Below are 26,272 nucleotides of genomic sequence, written 5' to 3'. Positions count from 1 at the left end.
TTTTACTAACAAAGCTGATTGATCACTCTTGCTTGTTTCTCTCCCTAAAATTGAACATCATAATTCAAACGTGTGAATCTCGCATTTTGACTATGATTTTGACACAGGCGATTTGGCTAGGCTACTGTGCACTGTCTGTTTAAGACATTCATCTTCCGGGAAATAAAACTGAAACTTATAGTTCGTGCCTTTCAAAGAACCACAGGCTGGACTGTATGTATGCTGCCCCTGACTAGTGATATCTGCAGCACAATGGCTGAAGTAGGAAAGCTTTTAAATGAGTCAAAATGTCCCATCTGTCTAGATGTACCAAAGGATCCTATAACAACCCAGTGTGGACACACTCACTGTAAGGTCTGTTTCAATAAGTACTGGGATCAGCATGATCAAAGTGACAGCTGCTGCCCTCAGTGCGGTCGGGCATCCACTTTACAACCTGTCATCAAGGTAACTGAAGAGACTGGAAGAGAAGAACGTGTATCCCCTGCAAAGAATGATACTCAGCTCTGCTCAAAAACCGACAACAAGCCACCAGTCATTGGGAAGGACAGCCCTTCGACCCAACAGAGTGTCTGTCCCTCTGTCCTCAGCGACGAGTTCAATGTTCGCACAGAGTGTGCTGATGGTCACCCTGAGGGGGACAACTCAGGACCCGCTTCAGAAAAGAAGTCTAAAAAGGTGTGGTTAGACTGCGGTGCATTAACTGTAAACAGCGAAAGCTGTTGGAACTGTATTGTAGTAGGTTCAGTGTGGGAGCATCAATGTGTTATAGCTAGTGAGTCAAACTTATTCAAATTTCTACCTAGACCATGCTATTGCCAAGTTCAATTCTAATCACTTGTTACCCTCCCCTCCACTGTAGGGTCACCGGCATAAAAAAAAGAGTGACCCCCCCAGAACGTACAATGACATCATTGAAGAGAGAGAGGAGGAGCTAAAGAACCTGAAAGATGAGATGGAATCTCTGAAGGTCAGACTTGTGTATAGAAGGTGTGGTTCTGTATGAGTTATTCAAATGCACCCTTTACTCCCTTCCTGAAGGCAACCTCGATCTAACATAACTGAGCAGCTGACAGCATGCTTTCCCTAGACAGCTGTTAACTATCCAGTCATGCTGTATTTGTAAAAACCATACATTTCTCTACAAGAGGCCTCTAAGCCGTTCAATCATTTGCCGTACTTTCTGACAGTGCCTGGCATGCTGCAGCTTGCATCTTGCATCAATACAGCATGTTGCTGTATTGAATTAGTACTTGAAATAAATACGAAATTCCTCCAAAAAGGGATGGTGGTGGTGGGATATTAACAATAATAAAAACAACAACATCCATGTTAGATCAGTGATTTGTCAAGGAATCTATAATGGTTTAGAGGGCACCATCACAAAACAGATAATCCACACGGCTCTCCACTAGACAGTTGCTAAAAGGATGAACCACTATGGTCTCTAACAGTTGGATTTCTCTCCAAACAGCGTTCCACCCAAGTTACTGTGGAGGACTTTGAGAAGTTCTTGACGGAGTTGGTGGAGAGAACGACCTCTAAACTGAGAGAACGTATCCAAGCCCAGGAGGGGGCCATGTTGAGGGAGGCTGAGGGTCACCTGCAAACCCTGGAGGCGGAGATTGTAGAACTGAGAAGAGCAGAGGCGGAGCATAAGCCACTGGCTCCCTTAGATGAACGCCCACACTTCTTCCAGGTGCGTGCATGTGAAGAGGCCTCTTTTGAAGAGATATTTACTTTATCTAAAATATTCTTCTGCCGGTGGAGCAAGATCGTTTACCCCAAAAGTTTGGTATTTTAACCTCTCATAAATGCAACTCCTTCAGGTGGTATACCCCCAAACAAGCAGGAAGGCCTTATTTTGGCGGTATTTTAGGCAAGGCTGAATTATAATTTAATCAGAATGTTGTTGGTTTGTCCCTGGCTGGTTACTCAGGCTCGGTAAAGCAGATAGTGCCATTTTTGTATGTGTGACAAACTTCTGTTACTCATGTCGTACAATGAAGTGGTTGGTCTTTCTGTCTGTGTCTGCTAGTAGAAGATACCCAGCATCACCTCTGCCTTTGGCATGGTGCAAAGAAGTGTCTACAGACTGCAGAAGCAACTTGAAATGAGCTTCGACATTGAACTCAAGGATTTCTTCTTAGAAGGTGCGTGTGAGTGTGTTTATTTGCAGGTGTGTGAGTACACATGAGTTGGAGGGAGGTTCCTTCACAGTCACTTTTATCTGTCTTTTTCCCCAACAGCTAAACATCTGCTAGAACCTCACAGTAAGCATCCCCATTCACACCATTCTTACAATCTACTCATGAATAGGTTCCTATTCATAACACAGCACTACACAGTTTGATGGAGATATTTGGATTCTGTCCCTCTCTCTTTAGCGCTGTCTTCCCTTGCTGATAGAGTAGTGGAGGAACATGAGCTGGTAAGAAAACAGTGACAAGATATTGTAATGAATCTGGGGTATCTCTGAAGCATCCTTATTCATACGATTCATGGCTTGTTTTAGGATGACTACAAAGACATAGAGTCTGTGAGGACAAAGGAGATGTTTGCACAGATGGAGGACATCCTGGGCCGTCTGACGCCTGAGAGATTTCCGCAACTGATGAAAGTGGTGGCGACCTTTCCCATCACCACGGAGGAGAGGCTGAGGGGCATCGTAGACCTCATCTATGAGAAGGCCATCTCAGACCCTGACGACTCTGAGGCTTACGCACAAATGTGCAAATGTTTGCAGCTGGTTAGACTGATACTCTGGCTGTCTCTCCATGTCTATGTCATGTGTTATACTATGTCTTGCTTCCAGGATTAACCCCCCCCCCTCTCTCTCTCTCTCTCTCTCTCTCTCTCTCTCTCTCTCTCTCTCTCTCTCTCTCTCTCTCTCTCTCTCTCTCTCACTCTCACCCAGCGTAAAGTCCCCAGCTCAGACAAACCTGGAGAGACATTGAATTTCCGCAAGCTGATGCTGAATCGATGCCTTGTAGACTTTGAGAGGAAACACACTGAGTGTTTCAAAGAGTTTGTTGACAAGATGAAGGCTGCCACTGAAGTATGGAAAAGTGCATATGCTTGTTATTTTTTTACATGTATTAGTTTTTTTTAATACTTTAAACCCTTAGACTGGTTTAAATGTTGATAATCATGCGTCATTAGTGTCAAGCATTATCAATCAAGTACAGATAAGAACTAAAAAGTAGTTCTGCAGTATTATATATAAAAGGTTTGCCTTTATCTATGTCATCTCGGAAGGAGAAACGCAGCCTGCAGGGAGAGAAACTGGAAGAGGTATTTTCTGAGCTTCTAGACAAAGCAGTGGGAAACATCAAGTTCATCTGTGAGTTCTTCAAACTAAACATGATGACAGAGGCCCAAATGCATGAATTCTTAACAAAGCTGGTGAGGAGAAGGGATGCAATATCCATTGCATGTTTTTCCACTATGCTCTCTACCATCGGAAAGGACTTGGACCATGGAAAGGCCAAGGTAAAACATGAAAGACAAGTCTGTCTACTCATTGTTAGTGTGTGTACATGTGTGTGCCTTGCTTGTCAACAAAAGACACAGTTATGTCTTTATATTCCCACAGCCCAGAATGGATCAGTACTACAAGCACGTTGAGATAATCATCAAGGAAAAGAATTCCTCTGTGCCTTACAGGCATGTCCTCTTTGAGCTTCACCAATTGCTGAAAGACAGACAGGTAACAATCGAAGGCCACAGATGGGTGAATTACAAATGTTGGTTTATTTGAACAACTTTGATTGAAGTTTGGCTCCCACCTTGGTGGCAAAAAGTGATTGATGGCAAACTCCCTGCATGTTCTTTGCCCCGTATAGGAGGAAGAGCCCAAGAACCCTGAGTTGGTGAAGACGCAGGAGATGTTTGCCAAAATGGAAGCCATCTTGATTCACGTGAACAGAGAGAACTTTCAACAGGTGATGAAAGAAGTTGGGACCTTGCCTATTAACACGGAAGAGAGATTGAAAGGCATCATAGACATGATTTATCAGAAGGCCATTTCAGACCCTGACAACTCAGAGGTGTATGCCAACATGTGCAGATCCCAGATGGGGGTAAGTCTGTTATTCTGGCAATATGTGTCTGCATGTGTTCCCATTTTATATTTTAATCATCTCTCTCTCTTTCTCTCTTCTTCTGTCTCTCACCCAGCGTAAAGTCCCCAGTTCAGACAATCCAGGAAAGACAGTGAATTTCCGCAAATTGCTGCTAAACCGTTGCCAGGTGGATTTTGACCAAGACAAGACAAAGGGCTTGAGGGAGAAGCAGAAAGAGTTAGAGGGCGCTGTTGATGTATGACATCACCTTGCATATGTACACATTATTGATCTCAGCTAGAGCTGAGGCAGTATTTTAAGGCAAGACAATCAGTCTAACACAAATAATACTTAAGGAAATAATACATGATTTTAAAACATACTAATTTCTTTGCATACTAAAACTTTCTTCTGATCTGATCAAGAATAAGGACCGCATACGACTGAGAGAGGAAATAAGAGTGATAACATCTGAGGTTCAAGCTGAGGCTGTAGGAAACGTCAAACTGATTTCTGAGTTGTTTAAGATAAAGATGGTGACAGAAGCTATCATCCACGACTGCATTGTGGAACTACTGAAATGCAAGGAAAACATAGCACTTTCTTGTGTGGTCACTATTCTGTCCACTGTTGGTAAAGACTTGGACTATGACAAGTCCAAGGTAAGGCTGTCTACAATTTTTTAGTTGTGTGTTTGTGTATGTGTTTTGAGTGTCTGAGCATGTACAGTAACTCCTACATATGTGTGTCAGGTTCTTTGTGTGTCGATCCATCAGTGCTTTGGTTCGAGAAAAGCGTGTTATAAATATAATAAATTATGATTATCGGTCCATACAAATAAATGACTAATTATTTCCATTTATATTCCCACAGCCAAGAATGGATCAGTACTACAATCAAATTGAGAAGATTGTCAAGGACAAGAAGATCCCACCCCATGTTTGTAATGAGCTTACAGAGTTGCTGGAAATTAGACAGGTAGCAAAACTGTACAATACAAAGTACAGGCTTATTTGTTTATGAAAGATATATTTTTGTCTTCAATTCACTGAAGACAGGCTCTTGTGTCGTTGGCATTATTTAATTTGCCATCCTTTGCATGTGTGATGTCACATTTTAAGATAGTTTCACTTTTTTTCTCTTTCCCTTCACTTTTTTCCAGTAATTCCACTTTTCTGTATAGTATACCAAACAGTAAAATACAAATAATTGTGTTCCTAATTTTCCCAGGAAATTTGGAGGAATAGAGACCAGAAGTTGGCTGCTTCTAAATCCGTGCCAGGCCAAGATGAAAGTGGGACTGCAACAGAAACAGAAGAAAAATAGAGAATGTCAAATTGATTCATGATATATATACAATATATACACATATATATACATACGTACATACAGTGGCTTCAGAAAATATAAGCAAATGGCTAATTGGGTGTAAATTCATGGGGATTTGATCAATTTACAATTAAATCTACAATATAGGATCAGAAATCTGCCGGAAAGTCCCTAACCCGAGGTCCTTCCAGATCTGACTGAAGAAACCAAACTGATTGGCAATGCTTGGAGACGACCATTATTTAGTGTTGATGCAGTAATGAATAATCTGAATGCAGCATTGAGAGTAGATAAGTTATGTTCCTATGAAATGTATAAAATGTATTTCTGGTTGTTGGCTATGTTCATGTTTTGATGGAGCCACAGGGCCCCAGAGTGTTGTAATGATGGTATAATAAAAACCAGTACACCAGTTCACAGTACGGTTTTATACACTATGCTTGCCGTCGAACGCACACGATGAGAATGCGGAAGCACGTTTATGACAGCGTTGGGCGTGTCACCCATGATGTAAATAATATCAGTTGGGTAGTTGGTTTTACACTTCTGTACCAGACTATTGAAAGAACACTAGCAACCTCTGGACCAAAGAGCTTCTCTGACATTTCTTGAGAAAGACAGCCTTTCATACGTGAGTATTCAAGACGGACATTTTTTTTGCCAGAGTGCTTGAACTTTGTTCAAATAGATAGCTGAGCAACAGTAGGACTACGGTCATCCCACGATCAAACTTTAGAAACGCAACATAGTTATTTAAGTTGTCAAAAAAGGTGGTTTCAAAATATATATAAACATTTTACTTGTTATTTTTAGCCTTTTGCTAAGGAAAAAAATTGAGAGTATGATTGTTTACGTTTGAGAAGTCTTAACTCCCTGTCTAACTATCTCAATTTGAAACCTGGATGGTTTAAAAACGTCTTTACACATTTTTCAGATCCTGTGTAGTATGCTGTAATGGTTCCTCACCCTTCACCCCTCTCTCTCCGTCCTCTCCGTCCTTGCCATCAGCAGCCCATCATCATGGCATCACCCCTAGCCGAGGCAAACGCCAACTTCTCCCTGGCCCTGTTCCAGAAGATAGCAGAGGAAACCCCAACAGGAAACGTCTTTTTCTCTCCCCTCAGCATCTCTTCAGCTCTGGCCATGGTGCTACTCGGCGCCAGGGGCAACACGGCCACACAGATGTCCGAGGTGGGTCTGGTAGGCTTCGGTGGTCTGTTTCAGTCCAACAGCATGTCTGTATCAATGTGTAGGTATCTAAAGATAGGCCACAGAATTTATTCTTATAATATGTTTGTTATGACAACAAAATCTAGCGTGACTATTGTGGTGCTTGGACCTACTTTATTACAACATTGTGTGTTAGGGCATGCAGAGATTGTTACGTGAAGTCTACTGGACCCCAATTCCTAAAAAAAGTATTTGGTCCATGGGACCGTTAGGTCATGGCATTGACCCAGGGGTGCTCATCATAAGTAAGGAAGGTTTTAAATGTTTTAAATTCACACAGGTCTGTACGTTATATCACTCTGCCATGTCAGCAATGGGCATCCCTCTGTTGTTTCAGTCACTATAGAAACCAGAAATGGGGCCAACCCTGACACAAGTCTTTAGAAACTTTCCACTTCTACTGTAGAGTTGATGTGAGAGAAAGACAGATAGACATGCAGTGCTGTTTATCCCTTATGACTCACCGTAGAGTCACTCCGTCAGCAAATATAGTCCTGTCTCTTTCAAATGTGATTTTAACAAGAGGGCAGTTGTTACTATAGCAACGCCCTGCTATAAAGGCCAAGCTACAAGCTGTAACCAATCAAACCTTATCAGTTTGTCTGTTCCACCACACTCTCGGTTTACCTTTGTACTCAAGTCTGATCCTGAAAGATAGCTTTATAAAAACACTAACTACTCACCCTCAAATACTATATCTCAAACTCAGCAAATGGGTAGAATTGTGTGGCTGTACATGCTTTGGCAGAGCCACACTCTCAATGAGTCAAATTTCCAAACCTCTTTCCCAACAAAGAACACCATGACACACACCCAGCTGTGGTGAGGCAATGTTGTGGGTGTGACTTGTAAAAGGAGTGTCTCTGGTGAGGCCACGGAAGGTATGGTGGGGCAGAGTGGATTCCTTGGAATACACTTCAATGGAAGGTGTGGTCACACACCATCATGCTACTTGTTCAGTAACTCAACTTTAAAGGCCTTGGTTTCTATTTCTAAAACGCAAACACACACAGATCTTATAAACACACAATATGCATTTACATACACACAAACAGACACATCCCAAAACACCCTGTTAATGTCTAACACAATTTAACAATGTTACTGTCCAATATACATTTCAATGACTGAATACTCAAAATCGCCTTAACATCATCATAACCATTCTACCACTAGGTGCTCTGCTTCAGCAAAGCAAAGCAGGCTAAACATGCAGCATGCCCAGAGCAGATGATGCAACAGCAGGTCCAGAGAGCCCAGCTTCCTCAGGCTCTGGTCAAGATGGTAACTTTAACACAAAATCGAGTACAGCAATGACTAACCAGGGGAGAAAGGGCGTTGGGAGATAAGGTGAAGTGTGCGTTAAGGGGGTATGGGGCCTGCATGTGTGTCTATAATTCAGTTGAGGGTGGGGTTCTTGGTGAAGGTAAGCTGTTCAAAGTGTCTCTCAGGTTACAACATCTGTCATTTCATGTTGTCATGGCTACACAAAGAGGATTGGTTCCATGGCTGTGTTTGCCGAGCGTCTTAGACACAGGACACCGTCTGTTCACTTAATCTAATTTATGTAGACAAATAGTCCAGAATATCTCTCTCTGTGCTGTTCTTCTTCAGATTTCTCAGGAAACAACATCTACTAACAGGTCGACTGGGACTGCATGTGTGCCCTATTTCTTTAAATTTTCTTTCAGCTATTTTAAGATGGCCGCCTGCTATTTGTTCCCTTTCCATGTTATCAGAGAGCAGTGACTTGATAAACAGGAAATGTTGCCTGTCATGCGGCACACTGTATGTTACTTATCACCCATGGAGAGGAAATGTTACATACACTTCAGTGCACACACACACACACACACACACAGAGTCCCAAACCTCCAACCTCAAAACATATAATATGCCGTTTTGAAGATGACTCCTATTCCTTCTCTGACTTAGTCCCTGCACCTTCACAAGACAAAGGATGATGTGCACGTGGCCTTTAGTAAGCTGATGGCTCAGCTGAACAAGAAAGAAGCCCCCTATGCCCTCAGCCTGGCTAACAGGCTCTACGGAGAGCAGACATACGAGTTTGTCAAGGTAACGCCCCGTGTGTTGATCCAGAGGGGGGGAAGAAGGGAGGGAGAGCCAAAGGGAATGTGTGAAAGACGCAGTTTGATGGACGCGGGGACGCAACTCGTCCATGTTAAAAATGAGTGTCCATTTCAGAGATAACGTTATGAACCTTCTCTCACTACTGTGTGCGTGTGTCAGGAGTTCCTAGGAGACACCAGGAAACACTACGATGCAGAGCTGGAGACTGTGGACTTTGGAAAGAATTATGAGGCGGCCAGGCTCAACATCAACGGCTGGGTGGAGAAACAGACTCAAGGTGACTGTGATGTAGCTGTATTCACTGTACTCTACCAAAAAGCCAGTTATCATGAAAAAGGTTGGGTCTGATTCTATGGTTTTCTCCTCCCTAGATAAGATCCAGAATCTTCTGCAGGAGGGCACTCTGGATGAATTGACCAAGCTGGTGCTGGTCAACGCCATCTACTTCAAGGGCAGCTGGGAGAAGAAGTTCAAGGACACAAACACAAGAGACACTCAGTTCAAGCTCAACCAAGTAAGGCCACGAATTGAACAAAGCTTGTGTTCTACCTCTTTTGCATGAATCTGTTATTAATACCATCCACATAATTCTGGTGTTGTCCTCCAGAATGAGAGCAAGCCAGTGAAGATGATGTACCAGAAGACAAAATTCCCCCTGACATTCATCCCTGAGGCCAACTGTCAGATCCTGGAGCTACCTTATGTTGGAAAAGATCTGAGCATGCTCATCATGCTGCCCAATGAGATCACAGGTCTGACGAAGGTAGGAAAAATAAACACTTTCTCTACAAGCTGCCTTGAACTCTGTTTGAATACTCTCACAAATTATTTCCCTCCCCAGTAATGAAAACCTGTATAAATGAAAGCCTCTCCCTCCCCCCAGCTGGAGAAGAATCTGAGCTATGAGAACTTTATAGAATGGACCAGACCAGACATGATGGATATGCAGGAAGTGCAGGTGGGCCTGCCCAGGTTCAAGTTGGAGCAGACCCTGGACCTGGGAGCCAAACTGACCAGTATGGGCATGATGGATGCCTTCGACCAGGACCTTGCCGACTTCTCTGGTAGGGCCTACGCCTTTGTGTTTCTTTCTTCCTTCTGTTCTTTTTTTATTTTCTTCCTTCCTCATCCGTTTTCCCCTCTGCACATTCTCTGTTCTTTTACACTATATAAATGAATGGATTCATTATTAATGATTTAATCAACTACAAATTGATTCAGATCAGACACCTGCACTTTCCCAGGTGGATGATTCAAATGATAACATCCTGTTTTTATCTGTTTCCCCACAGGCATGTCCCCCAGAAACGACCTTGTCCTGTCCAAAGTCATCCACAAAGCCTTTGTGGAGGTCAACGAGGAGGGCACAGAAGCCGCCGCTGCCACGGCCGCTATCATGATGTTGCGCTGTGCCATGATGCCAGCCTCCTTCATCGCTGACCACCCCTTCCTCTTCTTCATCAGACACAACCCCACCAATAGTGTCCTCTTCTATGGGCGCTACTGCTCTCCCTAGACCCTGAAAAGGATGGAACAATTCTGAGGAGTGTATTGCACTGTGTATTGTATTGTCAGTGGAAGGAACCATCTGTTGACAGGCAGAGATGTTTAGTTTGGATATGTGTTTGCACTGCATTCTTACCATGCCAATGTATTCATCAGTTATATGCATATGTCAAATATAAAATATAGTGTGAAGTGTAATATATTATAGCTGCATATACCACTATTTGCTTGATGGATTTTTTGCTGCATCTAACAATAATATAACCAAAAGTAAGTAGTTATGTCACCTTAACTGGTCTGAAGCTCTATTATACACTCCACCATGTTACAGTATACTGTTATCAGAGTTGCCTTACTATTACTGGCTTTACTATGACGAAAGTGCAATTATCCTCGCAAGGTCTTTAGCTGTGATAAACGGTCTCATTTGTATTCTGGAGAACAGCACTTGACCTGAGAGTGTGTCTTAAAGGAATATCAGTTTATGCAATATTATAGAAGTAAAGAGTGAATGAGGTATAATTGTGTCTTTCTGTTTCGCTTTGTTTTGTTCTACTACAAGTTGTCACCATGAATCTGTACAAACTTTAGGTTTTTATCCAAAGTATACAAACAGTAGGCATATAGAAATGAATATTAACATTATACAGTATGTATACTGTGATCCTCCGTGCATTTAATTTGCGTAGCACAATAGTACGGTGGCCCTGAAGTGCAAACCACACCCCCTAATATGAGTACATCCCCCAAATCAAACTACTCCCCCCCAATACGAGTCAACTCCCCCCAAATCGGATGACTTGTTCACCTCCCCCCAATACAAAAACCTGCTCCCCCCCAATAGAGTCAACTCCCCCCAAATCGGATGACTTGTTCACCTCCCCCCAATACAAAAACGCGCTCCCCCCCCCCCAATACGAGTCAACTCCCCCCAAATCGGATGATTTGTTCACCTCCCCCCAATACAAAAACGCGCTCCCCCAAATGGAAAACGACATTACATTAACTCAAAAACACATTACATTAACTCTGAACGGAAAGGGTAGGTACTACACTTTAGCGCTGATTGGATGCAGTAGGCTAACTAACAAGAAATAAGAAATTGATCGACAGAAGTACAAAATGCAATAGCCTGGCAGAGTTACGTGCACCAGAACATGTGTTTGGCTATAGAAGAATGTAGCAAATAGTAGGCTACTTAGGCAAAAGTATTTCGAGTTAAATGTAAAAATCGATAGCCAAACAACTATCCTGGTCCACGTTACTCTGTCATTGTGGCATTTCATTCTTCTGTAGTGGAGTATTAGTTTTTTCTTCTGAAAAGTCCTGCTTCCTTCAACTGCGTTTTTAGCGTGCGCATAGGCTACATATTGTGAAACGTTAACAGCAGATCTAAGATTATTTCATAGGAATTACCCAGATTAAAATAAAGAGTAGTGTAATGACTCCGAATTGTAAACATGAATGTTTCCTCTTTCCTTCCAATCAAAACGATTAAGTTCATGATAATGACAGAGTTACTTGTTTGGCTATCGATGTTTACGTTTAACACTGCAATTTATGCTTTTGCATACATAGCCTATGCTACATGCTTAGATACCCAAATAAATGTTCTGGTGCACGTGACTCTGTCAGGCTATTGCATTTTGTACTTCTGTCAATCAATTTCTTATTTCTTGTCAGTTAGCCTACTGCATCCAATCAGCGCTAAAGTGTAGTACCTACCCTTTCCGTTCAGAGTTAATGTAATGTGTTTTTGAGTTAATTTAATGTCGTTTTCCATTTGGGGGAGTGCGTTTTTGTATTGGGGGGAGGTGAACAAGTCATCCGATTTGGGGGGAGTTGACTCGTATCGGGGGGGGGAGTATTTTCATTTGGGGGATATACTCATATTAGGGGGTGTCATTTGCACTTCAGGGCCACCGTACAATAGGCTACTACCACCCAGGGTCTTAAAAGGGCATCTTCAAAGTTAACATATCTAATTCACCCCCAAAAAACAAAAATACTTAATAGTTTTCTTTTAAAGTAAGCTTTTTCTAGGACGCTGACTAAGATTCATATAACATATTTAAAATATTTATTTTTGATATGTGATTTCACCTGTTGTTTTAGAGCGGAAGTTAATGTTAGGAATTTAATTCTGATTGGTCGTTCATGTCGCACTTCCTTGTCCCTCGTGTAAATAGTTCCTGACTCGGCTCACCATTTAGCGAGATTTCAACTAGGTTAGTGGTGGATGGAAACAAGAAAGTCTTGGAACAACACCGTTAATGTATGTCGAATTTATAATGGACAACAGCTATAGTGCACTGCTTGTTTTTGTGGCTATATTTGTCCATTTGACTAAACCAAATTATCATCTGAAATTTACAGATGAAGCCAGTGGCGGAAATCAGTGCTAGCTAGCTAGCCAGACCCCTCCGTCAGTGCACAGTAAAAGTCTTCTCTGTCAGAAGGCTGAATATGGCTTCTGTTGTGGAAAGGGGAATGTCTTTTCTCATGAAGAAACATGTTCACTTCACTGTTTCCCTTGCCGTGCGCTTGGTCCTGGTTTTTTATGGCGTGTATCAGGACAAGACGATGGTGGTCAAGTACACTGATGTAGACTACCATGTTTTCACGGATGCAGCGAGATTCATCACTCAGGTGAGGAGCTAACGAATGTCACCACAAGAAATGTATTTTGTGGCGTCTCACTGGATGAACGTTATTTTTATGCAATGGCTATTTCACAATTGTGCCGACCAGTAGCCCAAATAACCATGTGTCTAAAGATGCTAAGTTGTCTCTGATGTGCAGGGAGAATCTCCGTACAGACGTCCCACCTACCGCTACACACCCCTGCTAGCCTGGCTTCTCACCCCTAATATCTACCTCAACCCCATGTTCGGGAAGCTGCTCTTCGTGGCCTGTGACCTCCTTTCCGGCCTCCTCCTCCACCACATCCTTTGCCTACGGGGGTCCGATGGCGCGGCCGCCAGTCGTGTCACCTCTCTCTGGCTTCTCAATCCACTGCCCGTCGGGGTGTCGACCCGAGGTAACGCCGAGTCGCTCCTGGCAGCCCTGGTTCTGGGAACGCTGCTCTGCTTGGAGCGAAGGCGTCTAGGGCCTGCGGCGGCTCTGTATGGGTTGTCGGTCCATATGAAGATCTACCCGGTGACCTACGCCCTACCTATAGCTCTTTCTCTAGCTCTGGGAGCAAGAGAAGGACAGGAGAAGGAGGGAGGGGGCATCAGGAAGGGTGGAGAGGAGACGGGGACAGAGGGGAGATGGAAGAACAGGTGGAGGAAAGGGGTGGGGTTGCTCAGACTTTTTTTCTGTAAGGATCTGCTCCTCTTCGGTGGTATAGCTGGAGGAGTGTTCTGTGGGCTGACTGCTTTGTTCTACTACATGTGAGTATGCATCACTATCCCCTCCATCCATGACTATCTCCCCCTAGACTGACTGATAGACCGATATGGTAGATGAGCTCTGCTGGTACAGAAGCAGCATCATTCAGTTAAATTTCAGTTTCTACTCTGTTCCTACTTTGATAAAACTCTGTTCTACTCTGTTATATTCTATCCTACAGGTATGGCTGGAACTTCCTCTTTGAGACCTACCTGTACCACCTGACCAGAAGAGACATCCGCCACAACTTCTCCCCATATTTCTACATGTTGTACCTTACTGCAGGTTTGACATGGGCTACAATATGTCTTACACATAAAATATAAAGCTTTTGGAACCATGTTGACTGTCTCGACAAATGCGCTGTCTTTGAGCTTTTTTTCAGAATTTCAGACTTTTATTAGACAAACCTGTTGTGTGGTGCCCTCCATCCCTAATGTTTTGCAGACAGCCCCTGGAGTCTGCATCTGGGACTGGCAGCCTTCATCCCCCAGGTCTTCCTCCTCTTCCAAGTCTCCCTGGCTTTCTACTCTGACCTGCCTTTTTGCTTCTTCCTGCACACCGCCATCTTTGTGTCCTTCAACAAAGTCTGTACCTCACAGGTACCACTCCTACCTCTGTATGCTTGGATAGACCTGTTCTAAATTCGCTATTAACACATTGACTATGCTATTATGTTAAAGGATCCTTTTGATGCTTCATGATATCCTCAACATGGAGAAAACAGCGCTGCTGAATCATGATGATTGTGTATTGTGTCATGCTGTTGCAGTATTTCCTGTGGTACCTGTGTCTACTTCCTGTGGTCATCCCACGTCTGAGGATGTCCGTAAAGAGGGGAGTTGGGCTGCTGGTCCTCTGGTTTGCTGGACAGGTTTGTTTTAATGACAAATATAGAATGTATAGAGACTATAGATGTATATCATGTCTCTGCATTGAAAGGGCCTGTTTAAGCTCTCTGGGGCTCTATAGTCTGAAGACAGCTATATACTCCTTCATCTTTAGATTGTGTGAAACGGGTGCTTTCTGTGTCTGCCCTAGGCTATGTGGTTGGCTCCGGCATACCTCCTGGAGTTTGAGGGCTACAACACGTTCCGGGAGATATGGCTGGCTGGACTGCTCTTCCTGGTTATAAACTGTTTCATCATGGACCAGATCATCTCCCACTACCAAGCAAAGCACCCTGCTCTGAGACAGAAGACTGACTGATTATGTCATACTTACTGCACCAGCTTGGGTCAGTTCAACCACCATGCCTGCCTGTAGAAGATTATAAATCTGACTTGGAGGAGGAGAATGGAACCTGCAGGAGCAGAACTAAAGGGGGAGGAACACAGACCTAGAGGAGGAGGAACAGCAACCCTAAAGGAGGAGGAACAGCAGAACTACAGGAGGAGGAACAACAGACCAAGAGGAGGAGGAACAGCAGACCTAGAGGAGGAGGAGGAACAGCAGACCTAGAGGAGGAGGAGGAACAGCAGACCTAGAGGAGGAGGAACAGCAGAACTAGAGGAGGAGGAGGAACAGCAGACCTAGAGGAGGAGGAACAGCAGAACTAGAGGAGGAGGAACAGCAGAACTAGAGGAGGAGGAACAGCAGAACTAGAGGAGGAGGAGGAACAGCAGACCTAGAGGAGGAGGAACAGCAGAACTAGAGGAGGAGGAACAGCAGAACAAGAGGAGGAGGAGGAACAGCAGACCTAGAGGAGGAGGAACAGCAGAACTAGAGGAGGAGGAACAGCAGAACTAGATGAAGAGGAGGAACAGCAGACCTAGAGGAGGAGGAACAGCAGACCTAGAGGAGGAGGAACAGCAGACATAGAGGAGGAGGAACAGCAGACCTAGAGGAGGAGGAACAGCAGACCTAGAGGAGGAGGAACAGCAGACCTAGAGGAGGAGCAGAAGGAGAGGGATGGTCTCTAAAGGATAACCCTAACTTTAAAAAAGGATGGGTTAATATGTTGCACTCGAGTCTAGTGACATATTCTTTTCTGGCTGCACTGTAACACTTTAGCTATATGTTCTTGGTGGTATAGCATGAACTTGGACAAAACAGACCAACTTTTCCAATGTGAGACTGCAAAAAAGTTTTTATTTTATTTTTTGAATAAACTCTTGATACTACAGCTCAGCCTCTTGATAAACATGTACTCCATGGCAATACTTCTTTACTGCATCAACACAAAATAATGATTGTCTCCCAAAGCAGTTCTCTGTGGCTTCTGACACTGATGCCCCTCTGCAGGGGGTCAGAGATCCTTTGCTCAACTGCTCCTCCGCTCCTCAAGCTTTGAGTGGACCACAATTGTTTAGCCTTCTATGGGATTACTCGAGCGTGGGGTCAGAGTACACTGCTAAATAATCAGAATCATGACCCAGGTTTATTTGAATCCTGAAAGCACAGAAGCACATCTGCCCCAAATCCTATTTGATGGAGCACCTGTACTCCTGACTATGCATTTATTTCCCTTAATCAAGATCCCCTATTTTTATAAATGTTTTATATTTTTCTTGCATTGCTTTTGTCAAGATGCTAATAAGATTAGTAACCACCTATATTAATAAAAAAAATATTTTATGGATTGACTACCAATGTTTAAATGATAACTATACATTTCTCCAATATATATACTTATATAAATGTATTGTTTTATATGCTGTATTTTGTTTACCTTTGAAGGTGCAGTTACCTGTGATGACCAGTAGATGTCATGATGACCAGTCTTGTTTAGTTGGATGGGATTTATGCCGTTTTGTCCTTATTTGCCCTACAGTGTAATCGGCCTAGTGGACCATCCACTCAACCCAAAACACACTGAAACATACACGGCAGCTTTTCTTAATCCATGCTGCAGGTTAACACGCAGTGATTCCTCCCTACTTTTGAATTTCAGATTTTTTTAGTATGCTTCATTATTTTAAGGAACTTATGAATCACTTCCAGCGGTGCTGACCTAAGGCATGAATTAACCTACTACATTAGAGTGTGTGAGAGTGTGTGTGTGTGTGTCAGCCTTGCCCTACATGTCCCGAGTATGCGCAGCACTACTGTCCTCGACCCCCCTCTCTGAGGACCCCTCCCCCCCGCCTTATTTAATATGCCATCTGATGCCACCAAACACACCGCACACACACTGCCACTTCTGTTCAGCACACCTCCAACACAGTTTCCATAGACCTCAGCATACAGTAGACACTCCATAGGAAATCTCTTGGGGAGGGCAGGCAAGGGGGAGGGGTTATGGTTAAGGGGTTGCGTGACTACTATCCATCTGCTCGTTGATGGTGCATGTATGTTGGGGGGAGAGGCAGGTCTATTACAGCCATCATCACCCTTAAAGTCCCAGATTATCAATTCAGGAATAGGGTGGGGGTTAGGGGGCGGATAGTAGGGTAGGGGTTTAGGGGTGGGGGCAGGGGCCAAGGAGGAAGTGGGTGTGACCAATTACCGATTAATCTTACTGAAAATGAAAGGGTATGACTGGTCACGCAACCTTCCTAGCAAAGGACTATGGGTCTGTTAGTAGATCAACTCAGGCCCTTGTTTTTCCCGCCCTCCTGCTCCTCATTCTGTTATCCAGCTGTCAGTGCACATCAGACACTCCCTTTTGCACCATGGTTTAGTTCTAAACCTCTCCCCCCTTCCCCTCTCTCTCCCCCCTTCTTCTCCATCCCTCTCTCCCTCCTTCCTCTCCCCATCTCTCTTTCCCTCCCCCCTTCTTCTCTCCCTCTCCCCTTCTCCCTCCCTCTCTCTCCTCCCCATCTCTCTCTTCCAGTGTTCAACTGTTTTGATGGCGTGCTCTTTGGCTGCCTGCGTGCTGACGAAGATTAAACATTTAAAACAACGCTTCAGTCTTCCACCACGTTCACATTTACCCTCATATAGTCACTTACATACGGAGGAGGTGATACTCACATAGACCACGGCAGGGAGTAGTGTGTGTCTATGTGTGTGTGACAGATCTCCTCCGACATAGTGGAGAGGACTACACAGTTGGGGGAACACATCAGGGAGCACTTCTCCCTGTCTCACAGATGCTGTGAAGATCTGCTGTGACAGACAGATGAACAGCACTCAGTCGCTGGGTATTTCAAAACGATATCTTGGCACCCCGGTTGTTGTGAAATGTTTTTCTGCTGTGAGATTGTTGCTCCTTTGTTTGAGAATGTTTGACTCCAATAGAGGTTTTAGAGAAGGCTCTTCATCTCGTATATTCCATATTCATCAATGAAACACATCCAACACTCACAGATCTCTTCCGTCACCTAACCAGAACGCTAACGCTGGTGACATCCTGTACCTCCAGCAGTCCTACTGAGGTCCAGGTGACCACGGAACCTCAGGCTGGTGGGTGTGGGTGGGTGTGTGTCAGAGAGTGTAGGCACACCAGGGGTCCTGGATTATGGCTCCTGCAGGACATTTTTCCTGGAAGGGTATGGGACTGAGTGTGAAGGTTGGTAACACAGCTTTAAGCTGTCTGGATAGCCTCTAGCATGCAACAACAGAGGGGATTGGCTGAGAGTGTTTGTGTGTTTACAGTGCATACATACAAATGAAGTGTGTATGTATGAATGTCTGTGTGTGTGTGTCTACACATATACCTGTGTGCGTGCATGTGAGTGTGTGTGTTTAATCCTCTGATCACATAGACTGATCCTCTTCCTACCCCAGTGACACCTGGGAGATGATACGGGTCTGTTCAGAAGCAGGTATTACAGTGTGATGTAGCCAGCCATGCTAAACTTATGCTAAATGATGTATCCAGTCTGTTACGATAAGAGCATAAACCTGTTTTCTTCAGGCCAGGGTGCCTGGCTGGCTAATTTAAGTCCTGTATGGTGAGAAAATCCTGGTTGTCCTCTGGAAGATGGATCTACATTGTAGCACAATGGAAACCTCTCTCCCAGGTCGGTGTTCATTGAACAAGATTTTTCTTGTTAACCTTTTTCAGTCTAACCTTGTGTTGTTCTGTGCACCTGACAAATAAAAGACTTGAACTTGAAGATTTTTCCCCCGAGTGGACTTACCTACTTGCATAAAAGTTTTGACACAACTTATAGATAAACAGATGCACTTGCAATGGCAACAGCAGAATGAAGGTGTTCATTCATTTCAAGATATTTCCTTGTGAACTCCAGCAGTTACCTTTTGACCCGGAAAATGCCTTGTGGGTGTTTAGGTGAATGGAGGTCGTGCTTTAGTGTTAGCCTTGGGGTCAAGGGGTGAAGCTAAGGTTAGAGCGGATTTCCCTCCATTTATTGAGAGCTGAGCTGGAGCAGTTTGCAAACCGACTCACAAAGCTGTAACCTCAACAGACCATAATGACAGTAATACACACAGCTTTCCCTGGGCTTTATACTCAAGTGGTACTTTCAGAATCAAAATAGACTGTTGTTGACCCTTCGTTTTGTCATCGTTTCTATACAGGAATCAGCGAGTGCCCCTGTGTCTCAATTCTTCTGGAAGTGTCTCATAAGGTCAGTATGTTATTCTCCATGGTCCTGGGCCTGCTTTATTATGAGGGCAAAGGCTCGGATTTAGTCTGGAAGCCATCTGATTTGGTTGGTTAATCATAGTGTTAATCTATCAACCTGGAAGAGTTACGTAGCTTCTCAGAAGGATGTTTAATTTGGAGCAGTGGTGCAGTATATGTCTTAGACACACAAATCCACCGCTAAGGAAGTTTGACTGTATGTGGTAGTCACACATAACATACGTTATGTCAAGTAATTACTGTACATCAAGTAACAAGAGAACCGTAAAATGGCTTGTTCCATCAATACATCTAACACTTTTTCTTTTGGTCAAAGGAACTGACTGTACTAATGTGTGAGCACCGGCATTACCAGTGTCTTAGTAACGGTCATAGGTCAACTGCAGGTCACCATACCAGAAGGGTCACAGAAGGATCAGTATGAATCCCTAATCCTCTGCAGGGTTGTCAACCAAGACATCTTAGCAAACCCACTGGTGCAGTCAATCTTCCTTGCTGTACTGCTTCCAACAACGATGAAGCAAAGAAAACAGACGGAGAGCAGACGTACGGACTCTTCTGGAAATACTTTTATTATATGATTATGTTTTTCCAAATAACATACAGAAGCAAGACAAGTTGGCTGCCTAGCAACTACACAGTTCACAAGAGAACTCCTTTGCCTTTGTTAATATCTATCAAAAAAGAGAGCAAGAAAAGAAAGTAGCACTCAGAGACATTTTTGCTTTAAATATACACTTTTGTCTGAGACAATAAATAGCAACCATCATTGGACATTGACTGAATTTAATAAACAATGCACACAAAAAATAAATGTATTTACATATTTTGTAATTGTCAAAAGTGTACAGTTGTGCGTGTCAAATTGACATCATGTCTGGAGGAAGATAGGTCTATTGTACTGATAACTCTCTCCGAATAGTGCAACGTCATAATCGATGGCTGAACAGTAGTTTTTACGTATTGATTGTTGATGAGTGATTGATTATTATCACTAGGAAATTGAGTGGCTCAAAGATGCCCCATTGTAACTATTGCATTGTAAATCGAATGACTAAATGGCAAGAGACACTAAAAATGTACTAATGTAATCTGTCATTTGTTAAATGTAATCACCATGATATTACAAACAAACAAGACAAGAATGTGACAGAGGATCACAGAACGGTTTTGTGCGCATAGAAATCAGACTATGAATTCAAATAATCTTAAAACATGAAAAATACTTAAGATCTCAGGTGACTGTACAGTCACACACACACACACACACAAACACACGCACACACACACACTCTCTTCTCTATCCGACAGGTACCATGTCCTTCAATATTGTTCAATAAAAGCATGCAAAACCCTCTATGGGGAAGACCTGTGTTAACAGAAATGTATTTTTAAAATGTCAAATTACGCACAAATAACAAAAGGCATTCTCTCTCCGACCCTTGCTCTAAAAGGGTGTACAGCTGACTGATGGGACTATAACGCACAACACCAAACTTTGTACAGTATGCCCTTCATATGTTTGCACTGCCAACAGAACAGCAGGTGTACACAAACACAAAGATAAAACTAAACGTGAGACTAGAAAATGTTTGCATCATCATGACTATATCAAAAAGTGCTTTGAATAGTAATTACAGTTTATGCTCAGCAACAATAAAGAAAATTACAAAAAATAGATTGACCCCCACCCCCCCCCTCCCACCTCGCTCTGTGATTGTGTCAACACTGAACGTCTCTGAACCTGAGTCTTGTCCTGAAGACCTTCTAAACAAAAAGAAGCGTTTTCTTCAGCCTAAAATCTCCAGCCTGTCCCTTCAAGCCTGTACTCATTACCGCACCTCATGTAATCGTTAATGCATGGGCCACTTAATTCATTAGTTCAATTAATGTATCAGATTAAAACACAATATCAGCCATGGAAAACATTGGTAGTTAGTGGATTTAACTTAATTGGTGTAATGCTGGTGAACAAGGATTGATTGTACAGTTCATACTGTCTACCCTGATTACAACTTCCTTCCTTCCTTCCTTCCTTGAGGTAATCTCTGATCTAACACCAGTGGATGAGTGAAACAATAGCTCATTGTCTGTACATCAGCTTAGCCAGTGATGTCAGATCAGTGATTTCTCCTAAGAAACTGGACCTGTGTTTCTCAAGGACATAGCTGCGTATCTATCTATTGCATATAGGCGTAAGGGTTGGCTTTGTGCTGCCCTGCGCTCATCACACAGGTGGCCATAGTGTTCCGCTGAGCATGTCCTGTCATGTTCCCGCACATGTCATGGCCCCCATCAGACCAGGGTGGTGAGTCCATTGGCTCCCGCTTGATGGTGTGAACCAGTCCGTGACCTTTGAACTCCTGGTAACTCAGCTTGTAGTCCTGGGACTTGTAGTCCTCCTGCAGGTAGGCCTTGTGGAGGGGGGACTCCAAGGGGGCGCCGGTGTACAGATGGGCCTCCAGTAGGTTGATGGTCTGGCTGCTGCACAGGGGGTCTGGATGGGACAGTCTCTGGGGGCTGAACTGGGAGCTGTGCTCTTTGTTGAGGACACACTTCAACGGACGCCCACCAGCGCTAACAACACCATTGCTGCAGATATTGTGGTAGTGCCCGTTGTTGAATTGCGGACTAATGCCAGCTTTGGCACGCTGGCAGGGGGAGTACTGCTCGTAGAAGTCTGCCTCTGCCTTCATCTGGAGGCTGCCTTCATGACCGGCGTTACCGTAGCGACGATCCACGGGCTCGTGGCACGGCCAGGGGCGCCCGTAAGTGTCGCAGCCGTTCTCAGAGTCCGAGTCCTGCTCCACCTTGATGGGCATCTCCGTGGGCATGAACCGGGAGTCGTAACATCCGCCTCCGTAGTCATTCTCGTTCTTCATGACCTCGACGCAGTAACCGCCGTCCGACTCCGGGCTCTGGAGACTCCCATACAGTTTAGGCACATAGACGTCCCCGCCCCTTGCACCTCCGTGACACCCCGGGGACAACCGGTAGGGCTTACCGTAGTGGCTCACCTTCCCCAACCGGTTAGAGGGGACGTAGCCCACCCCTTGCCCCCCACGTAAGGATCCCGAGCTGGGCCTGAGTGGCCAACCGTTCTCCAGGCCTGGGTTGAGGCCTTTGTGTGCTGCTACGGAGGACTTGCAGTAATTGAGGGGTTGCTCCTGGCTGTAAAAGCCCTCGTTCTTGTACTTGAGGTTGTCTTTGGAGAGGGGGGTCCAGGGGGCGTGGTGGCCGCGTTGGGACCCCCCGGGAGTCGAGCAGGAGAGGAGGAGCTCATCGCCCCCTCCCTCCTCCATCCCTCCCCCGCCCACAGAGTGTCTCTGGAGGTGCTCCTCTCGCTCGCTGCAGAAAGGGAGGGGGATGGATGGAAGAAGGTGAAGGGATGGTGAAAAGCAAAAAAAGAGAAAAAGAGGGGAGAGACAGAGAAAGACAACACATTAGACATAGACCCTATGTTAATGTGTGATGTCTAAGGTATCCTGTAACTCCTCTAGAATCATCTTTTCTCAGTAGATCAAGATATCATCATCATCTTTATAATTTGTGTTTTCTTAATCAATACTGTATCTGGATATCCCTTTCGTGGTCAGTATTTCATGCCAGTTAACCTCTTGACGTTGCCCTTCTGTATTAAAATACTTTATCTTTATAATCCCTTGTAAATAGTTTTATTGGAGTGATCCGCACGTAAACAATTTCTTTAACTGACCATGATTTCCCAGAACCAGAGAACTAACAGAACAACCCCCTAACGTCAGTCCAGTGGATTATTTCAAGGACTAATCTTTCTCTGCAGCGGAAGCTGCCAGCCAGATCTGTTGGGGAATCAGTCCAAAGCCAAAAGTGCAGATGAGTTTCACTCTGGCTAGAGGACTGACGGACACAACATAAAACTGAGAGGAATCAACATTAAATCATTCTCTTTATCTCTCCCTGTCTTCCTCTATGTTTCTCTATCTTCCTCTCTCCATCTCTCTCTCTTGCTCTCTCCTCTCCCCCCATCGCCCCCACTCTCTCTCTCTCTCTCTCTCTCTCTCTCTCTCTCTCTCTCTCTCTCTCTCCTCCCCCTCTGGCTCAAGGGTCAGGCCCTGGGGAGAACATGATGTCATTCACCCAGCCCTATTTAGGGATTCCTCTGAGCAGTGATTCTCTTCTAACATGCATCATCGCTGCAGACACAGTTTTTTTACGGTTCCAAGAACTGACGACAAGCACCTGTTTAACATGAGGCATGATCTCAGTGAAGCCTGAATCTATCCAGTTCTGAAACTGTATTTTATCATTGTTTGGGGATTTCACCCAGTGTTGAGTCATGTCTGTTGGACCCGTCCTCTGAAGAGTCAGGTCTCTACTGAGCCGTAAAACTGATTCAGATTGTACGGTAGAACAACAACAGGGACTACACATAATATTTTTGATATTGAATATCACTTGGAGTTCTAGTCTGTGTAACAACACACTGTAAACCAGTCCACTCACATTAGCTCAATCTAACTGACTGTTATGTTTTGTGGGTCACTTGCTGTGCAGCTGGAGCTCTGTTGGGCTCTATAAAACACGCTATTCTCCTGCATTGTTCAGATTTGCACTTTGATTTGTGTTCATGTCAATCTTACATGTTCAACACACATGTACACCAGTGGGTATGGTTTGTTTCTGTTGCAGCTGACTGACTGACTGACTGGTTGGTTGGCTGGCTGACTGACAGCTTTTGATGTGCTGTGGTCCCTCAGTGTGGAAGCATGATGCTTCAGCTGATAATCAGCGTCTTCCTGAAAGTGAACATCAACTGACGGTTGTAACTGACTAGAGCTGCTTTGAGGGGGCGTGTGAAGTTTTTGGGGATTGTTTTTGTGAGGAATGTGTCACGTGTGTGTGTGTGACAAAGCAGAGAGATTGGGGTAAATGTCTGTCTAAACTTGTGTGTGTCTGGGTGTGCTTATGACTGTATGTGTTTGTGTGTGTTCCCATCCCCTCCATCTCCTTACCCCTGCTCCAGTGCCATGATTCCCCCGGACCCCCCCTTGTGCTTGCCCCTCATCATCATCGTCTTCATCTTCACCTCTGTGATGGAGGGCAGCAGAAGAGGCACTGCCACGCAGAACAGAGCCAGCTGGGGGGGCATCAGGGCCCCTGACATAGATCTCCTCTTCTGGCCCTGCAGGAACTTCAACCGCCCTTGGAACTGCATGGTCTGGGAGGAGGGGAAGAAGGTGGAGAGGCGAAGAATATAGTGAAATTATCATTCTAAACTCTGACAAGGTCTCTGTGTCTGTCTGGGTCCATGTGGGCCCTGTGCCCAACACGTGACTGGGTCTGATGACAGCAGGACCTCCCTGACCCTGTTCTAACCAGACTGTCTGGATCCATCATCGCGGTCGGAACCGGGAGATTCTGAGCTCGCTAATGTGGGGCCTTGCAGCTATCCACCAACTGTCCAAACCACTCTGGTCAGAACGACGGGTCAAGCTGGACTGCCTTCAGGGAGCCTAAAAAACTGGACCAGAACCAGAAGTGGAAATGGACTGGTCCTATGTCCATAAACCAAGGCCCTGCTAACTCTAGTACACAAGGACATGGGCTAAAGATAGTCATGTTGACAGCAATTAAAAACATATATTATTATATTGCCAAATGGGTCCTTCAGAGTCAGGCTGATTAAGGGTAGTATGGTCTCAGGACTTTGCTCAAACCAAGCTCTAACATCAAAACCAAGTTCTGACACTAGTCTCATCTAGTTCAGTCCAGTTCAGTCAAGTCAGGCATCCAGGACAGTCCCACTCACCAGGAAGCCAGAGGTGCTGTCCAGCAGGCAGCGAACCCTGGCGATGAAGCACCTGTTGAGGAAGGAGGAGAACTCTGGAGGTACTCCCCCTGCCTCCTGAGAATGGAACAGGCTGTTCACCACATAGTCCTCACCTGGGGGGAGTGGAGCGAGTTGGAGGGATAGAGTGATGGAGAGAGCATGAAACATTTGGAGATGGAAGGTTAGAGAGATGGAGAGTAAGAGAGAGGGAGAGAGAAAGAGGCAGAAAGAAAAAAAAAGGGAGAGAGAAAAAGAAGTTGAGAGACTAGACCCAATGAGGTTTAATCACCATAAGATAATGCAATTACATATAGATGACGGGGCGTCTTTATCTGACTGAGTTGACCCAGAACCCCCCCTCCCTCCCCCCCCTATCCTCCCCTCCCCTCGGTAGTTCACCCACCGGTGCCTGCTGCCATCTGGGGGTCCTGTGGGTCTCCTCTGTGCTGCGGGGGGTTCATGGCCCAGTGCAGCTGACGCCTGAACTCCTGGCGATCGTCCACGTGGATGTAGTCAAACACGTTCTGGTGCATCACGTCAGTCTGAGAGGGTGGGGGGGGGGGGGGAAAGAAGAGAGAAAGAGATGAATTCACATCATTAAGGGAGATCATAATCAAAAGGAAAGCCTTGAGGAGACACTCACACCACTACAGATGCCTGCTGTGCCGACCACAAATTGGATCAAGGTCCACTCTATTGTGTTTGCAAACAACGGCAGCTTCGCCACTTGACCCCTTCCCTGAGTTCGCCTGATCTCAACTCACCTCCCCCCCCCCCCCTCCCCCACAGAGACAGCTGAGACACACAGGAGCGTGTTCCTGTTCAACAGGATGGCATTCAAACCCACATTCGGTGTAATCAACAAAGCCATTAGCAGCTGTACAATTCCTAAAAAACTATCTTCTGATGAAATTCATAAGAATTACTTATGAATGACGGAACAGGAAACATTGACTCAGGCTGGGTGAATTCATACATTCAGATTCCTATCCACTGTGGGGCTTTAAACCAGTGTCATGTTACACTAGGGCATCCTGAGAGCAGATGTTTGCTATAGCATGATCTTAACATTATCTTTTTTCTTTAGATGCCACTTCTGGAATTCCTTAAGGTCTCTTTCTCTCTCTCTCTCTCTCTCTCTCTCTCTCTCTCTCTCTCTCTCTCTCTCTCTCTCTCTCTCTCTCTCTCTCTCTCTCTCTCTCTCTCTCTCTCTCTCCATCTTATTATTTCTTTTACACACACCCTTTCTTTTTTCTAACATGCACATCCTCCTTCTCTCTCTTTTTCCCATACTCACATCCACTGCCTCTCTTTCTGAACACACACCCTCCCTCTCTGTGCTCCAGGCAGATT

At 44.7% G+C, this 26,272-nt stretch overlaps 4 protein-coding genes and 1 long non-coding RNA gene across 8 annotated transcripts in view; 4 read left to right on the top strand and 1 right to left on the bottom strand.

Moving 5' to 3' along the window:
• On the top strand, positions 1-5,808 carry LOC124470429 (eukaryotic translation initiation factor 4 gamma 3-like). 2 transcript variants are annotated; one of them, XM_047024307.1, is made up of 15 exons: positions 1-678; positions 863-970; positions 1,475-1,699; positions 2,042-2,153; positions 2,250-2,273; positions 2,388-2,431; positions 2,516-2,749; positions 2,918-3,058; positions 3,259-3,492; positions 3,596-3,709; positions 3,846-4,082; positions 4,180-4,320; positions 4,490-4,726; positions 4,938-5,042; positions 5,295-5,808. In XM_047024307.1, the coding sequence occupies exons 1-15, from the start codon at positions 220-222 to the stop codon at positions 5,388-5,390; spliced, it is 2,511 nt and encodes an 836-aa protein (XP_046880263.1). In that variant the 5' UTR covers positions 1-219; the 3' UTR covers positions 5,391-5,808. The 2 variants fall into 2 exon arrangements, with proteins under 2 accessions (XP_046880263.1, XP_046880264.1); XM_047024308.1 differs by having other exon boundaries at positions 3-678; positions 863-990.
• A 77-nt stretch (positions 5,809-5,885) lies between these two features.
• LOC124470462 (leukocyte elastase inhibitor-like) lies at positions 5,886-10,747 on the top strand. 2 transcript variants are annotated; one of them, XM_047024368.1, is made up of 9 exons: positions 5,886-6,024; positions 6,328-6,584; positions 7,800-7,907; positions 8,559-8,699; positions 8,874-8,991; positions 9,086-9,228; positions 9,322-9,477; positions 9,598-9,778; positions 10,007-10,747. In XM_047024368.1, the coding sequence occupies exons 2-9, from the start codon at positions 6,348-6,350 to the stop codon at positions 10,228-10,230; spliced, it is 1,308 nt and encodes a 435-aa protein (XP_046880324.1). In that variant the 5' UTR covers positions 5,886-6,024; positions 6,328-6,347; the 3' UTR covers positions 10,231-10,747. The 2 variants fall into 2 exon arrangements, with proteins under 2 accessions (XP_046880324.1, XP_046880325.1); XM_047024369.1 differs by lacking the exon at positions 7,800-7,907 and having other exon boundaries at positions 5,887-6,024.
• A 1,646-nt stretch (positions 10,748-12,393) lies between these two features.
• pigm (phosphatidylinositol glycan anchor biosynthesis, class M) lies at positions 12,394-15,029 on the top strand. 2 transcript variants are annotated; one of them, XM_047024370.1, is made up of 7 exons: positions 12,394-12,495; positions 12,597-12,869; positions 13,023-13,615; positions 13,795-13,898; positions 14,061-14,215; positions 14,386-14,487; positions 14,655-15,029. In XM_047024370.1, the coding sequence occupies exons 2-7, from the start codon at positions 12,687-12,689 to the stop codon at positions 14,820-14,822; spliced, it is 1,305 nt and encodes a 434-aa protein (XP_046880326.1). In that variant the 5' UTR covers positions 12,394-12,495; positions 12,597-12,686; the 3' UTR covers positions 14,823-15,029. The 2 variants fall into 2 exon arrangements, with proteins under 2 accessions (XP_046880326.1, XP_046880327.1); XM_047024371.1 differs by having other exon boundaries at positions 12,397-12,869; positions 13,023-13,396; positions 13,433-13,615.
• A 3,194-nt stretch (positions 15,030-18,223) lies between these two features.
• On the top strand, positions 18,224-20,603 carry LOC124470504. The gene is made up of 3 exons (XR_006956410.1): positions 18,224-18,520; positions 19,041-19,090; positions 19,550-20,603. It is a non-coding gene; the product is annotated as an uncharacterized LOC124470504 (long non-coding RNA).
• An 86-nt stretch (positions 20,604-20,689) lies between these two features.
• LOC124470437 overlaps positions 20,690-26,272 on the bottom strand; it is a 39,056-nt gene continuing 33,473 nt past the window's right edge. Inside the window, exons 6-9 of the mRNA XM_047024321.1 lie at positions 25,323-25,461; positions 24,899-25,032; positions 24,102-24,307; positions 20,690-22,455 (exon numbers count right to left, since the gene is read on the bottom strand). Coding sequence (XP_046880277.1) covers positions 21,288-22,455; positions 24,102-24,307; positions 24,899-25,032; positions 25,323-25,461 — 1,647 coding nt within the window. The 3' untranslated portion in view covers positions 20,690-21,287. The remainder of the gene's footprint in view (positions 22,456-24,101; positions 24,308-24,898; positions 25,033-25,322; positions 25,462-26,272) is intronic.

Source organism: Hypomesus transpacificus, chromosome 8, assembly GCF_021917145.1.
Source record: "Hypomesus transpacificus isolate Combined female chromosome 8, fHypTra1, whole genome shotgun sequence".
Lineage (NCBI taxonomy): Eukaryota > Metazoa > Chordata > Actinopteri > Osmeriformes > Osmeridae > Hypomesus > Hypomesus transpacificus.
This window is presented reverse-complemented; position numbering and strand designations above follow the sequence as displayed.

Coding starts and splice junctions, on each gene's coding strand:
- LOC124470429 (XM_047024307.1), top strand. CDS start 220: ATGCTGCCCCTGACTAGTGATATCTGCAGCACAATGGCTGAAGTAGGA. Junction 2,274..2,387: donor ACATCTGCTAGAACCTCACA/GTAAGCATCCCC, acceptor CTCTCTCTTTAG/CGCTGTCTTCCCTTGCTGAT. Junction 4,727..4,937: donor TGGACTATGACAAGTCCAAG/GTAAGGCTGTCT, acceptor ATATTCCCACAG/CCAAGAATGGATCAGTACTA.
- pigm (XM_047024370.1), top strand. CDS start 12,687: ATGGCTTCTGTTGTGGAAAGGGGAATGTCTTTTCTCATGAAGAAACAT. Junction 12,870..13,022: donor CAGCGAGATTCATCACTCAG/GTGAGGAGCTAA, acceptor TCTGATGTGCAG/GGAGAATCTCCGTACAGACG. Junction 14,488..14,654: donor TCCTCTGGTTTGCTGGACAG/GTTTGTTTTAAT, acceptor TGTCTGCCCTAG/GCTATGTGGTTGGCTCCGGC.
- LOC124470462 (XM_047024368.1), top strand. CDS start 6,348: ATGGTTCCTCACCCTTCACCCCTCTCTCTCCGTCCTCTCCGTCCTTGC. Junction 6,585..7,799: donor CGGCCACACAGATGTCCGAG/GTGGGTCTGGTA, acceptor TTCTACCACTAG/GTGCTCTGCTTCAGCAAAGC. Junction 9,779..10,006: donor GGACCTTGCCGACTTCTCTG/GTAGGGCCTACG, acceptor GTTTCCCCACAG/GCATGTCCCCCAGAAACGAC.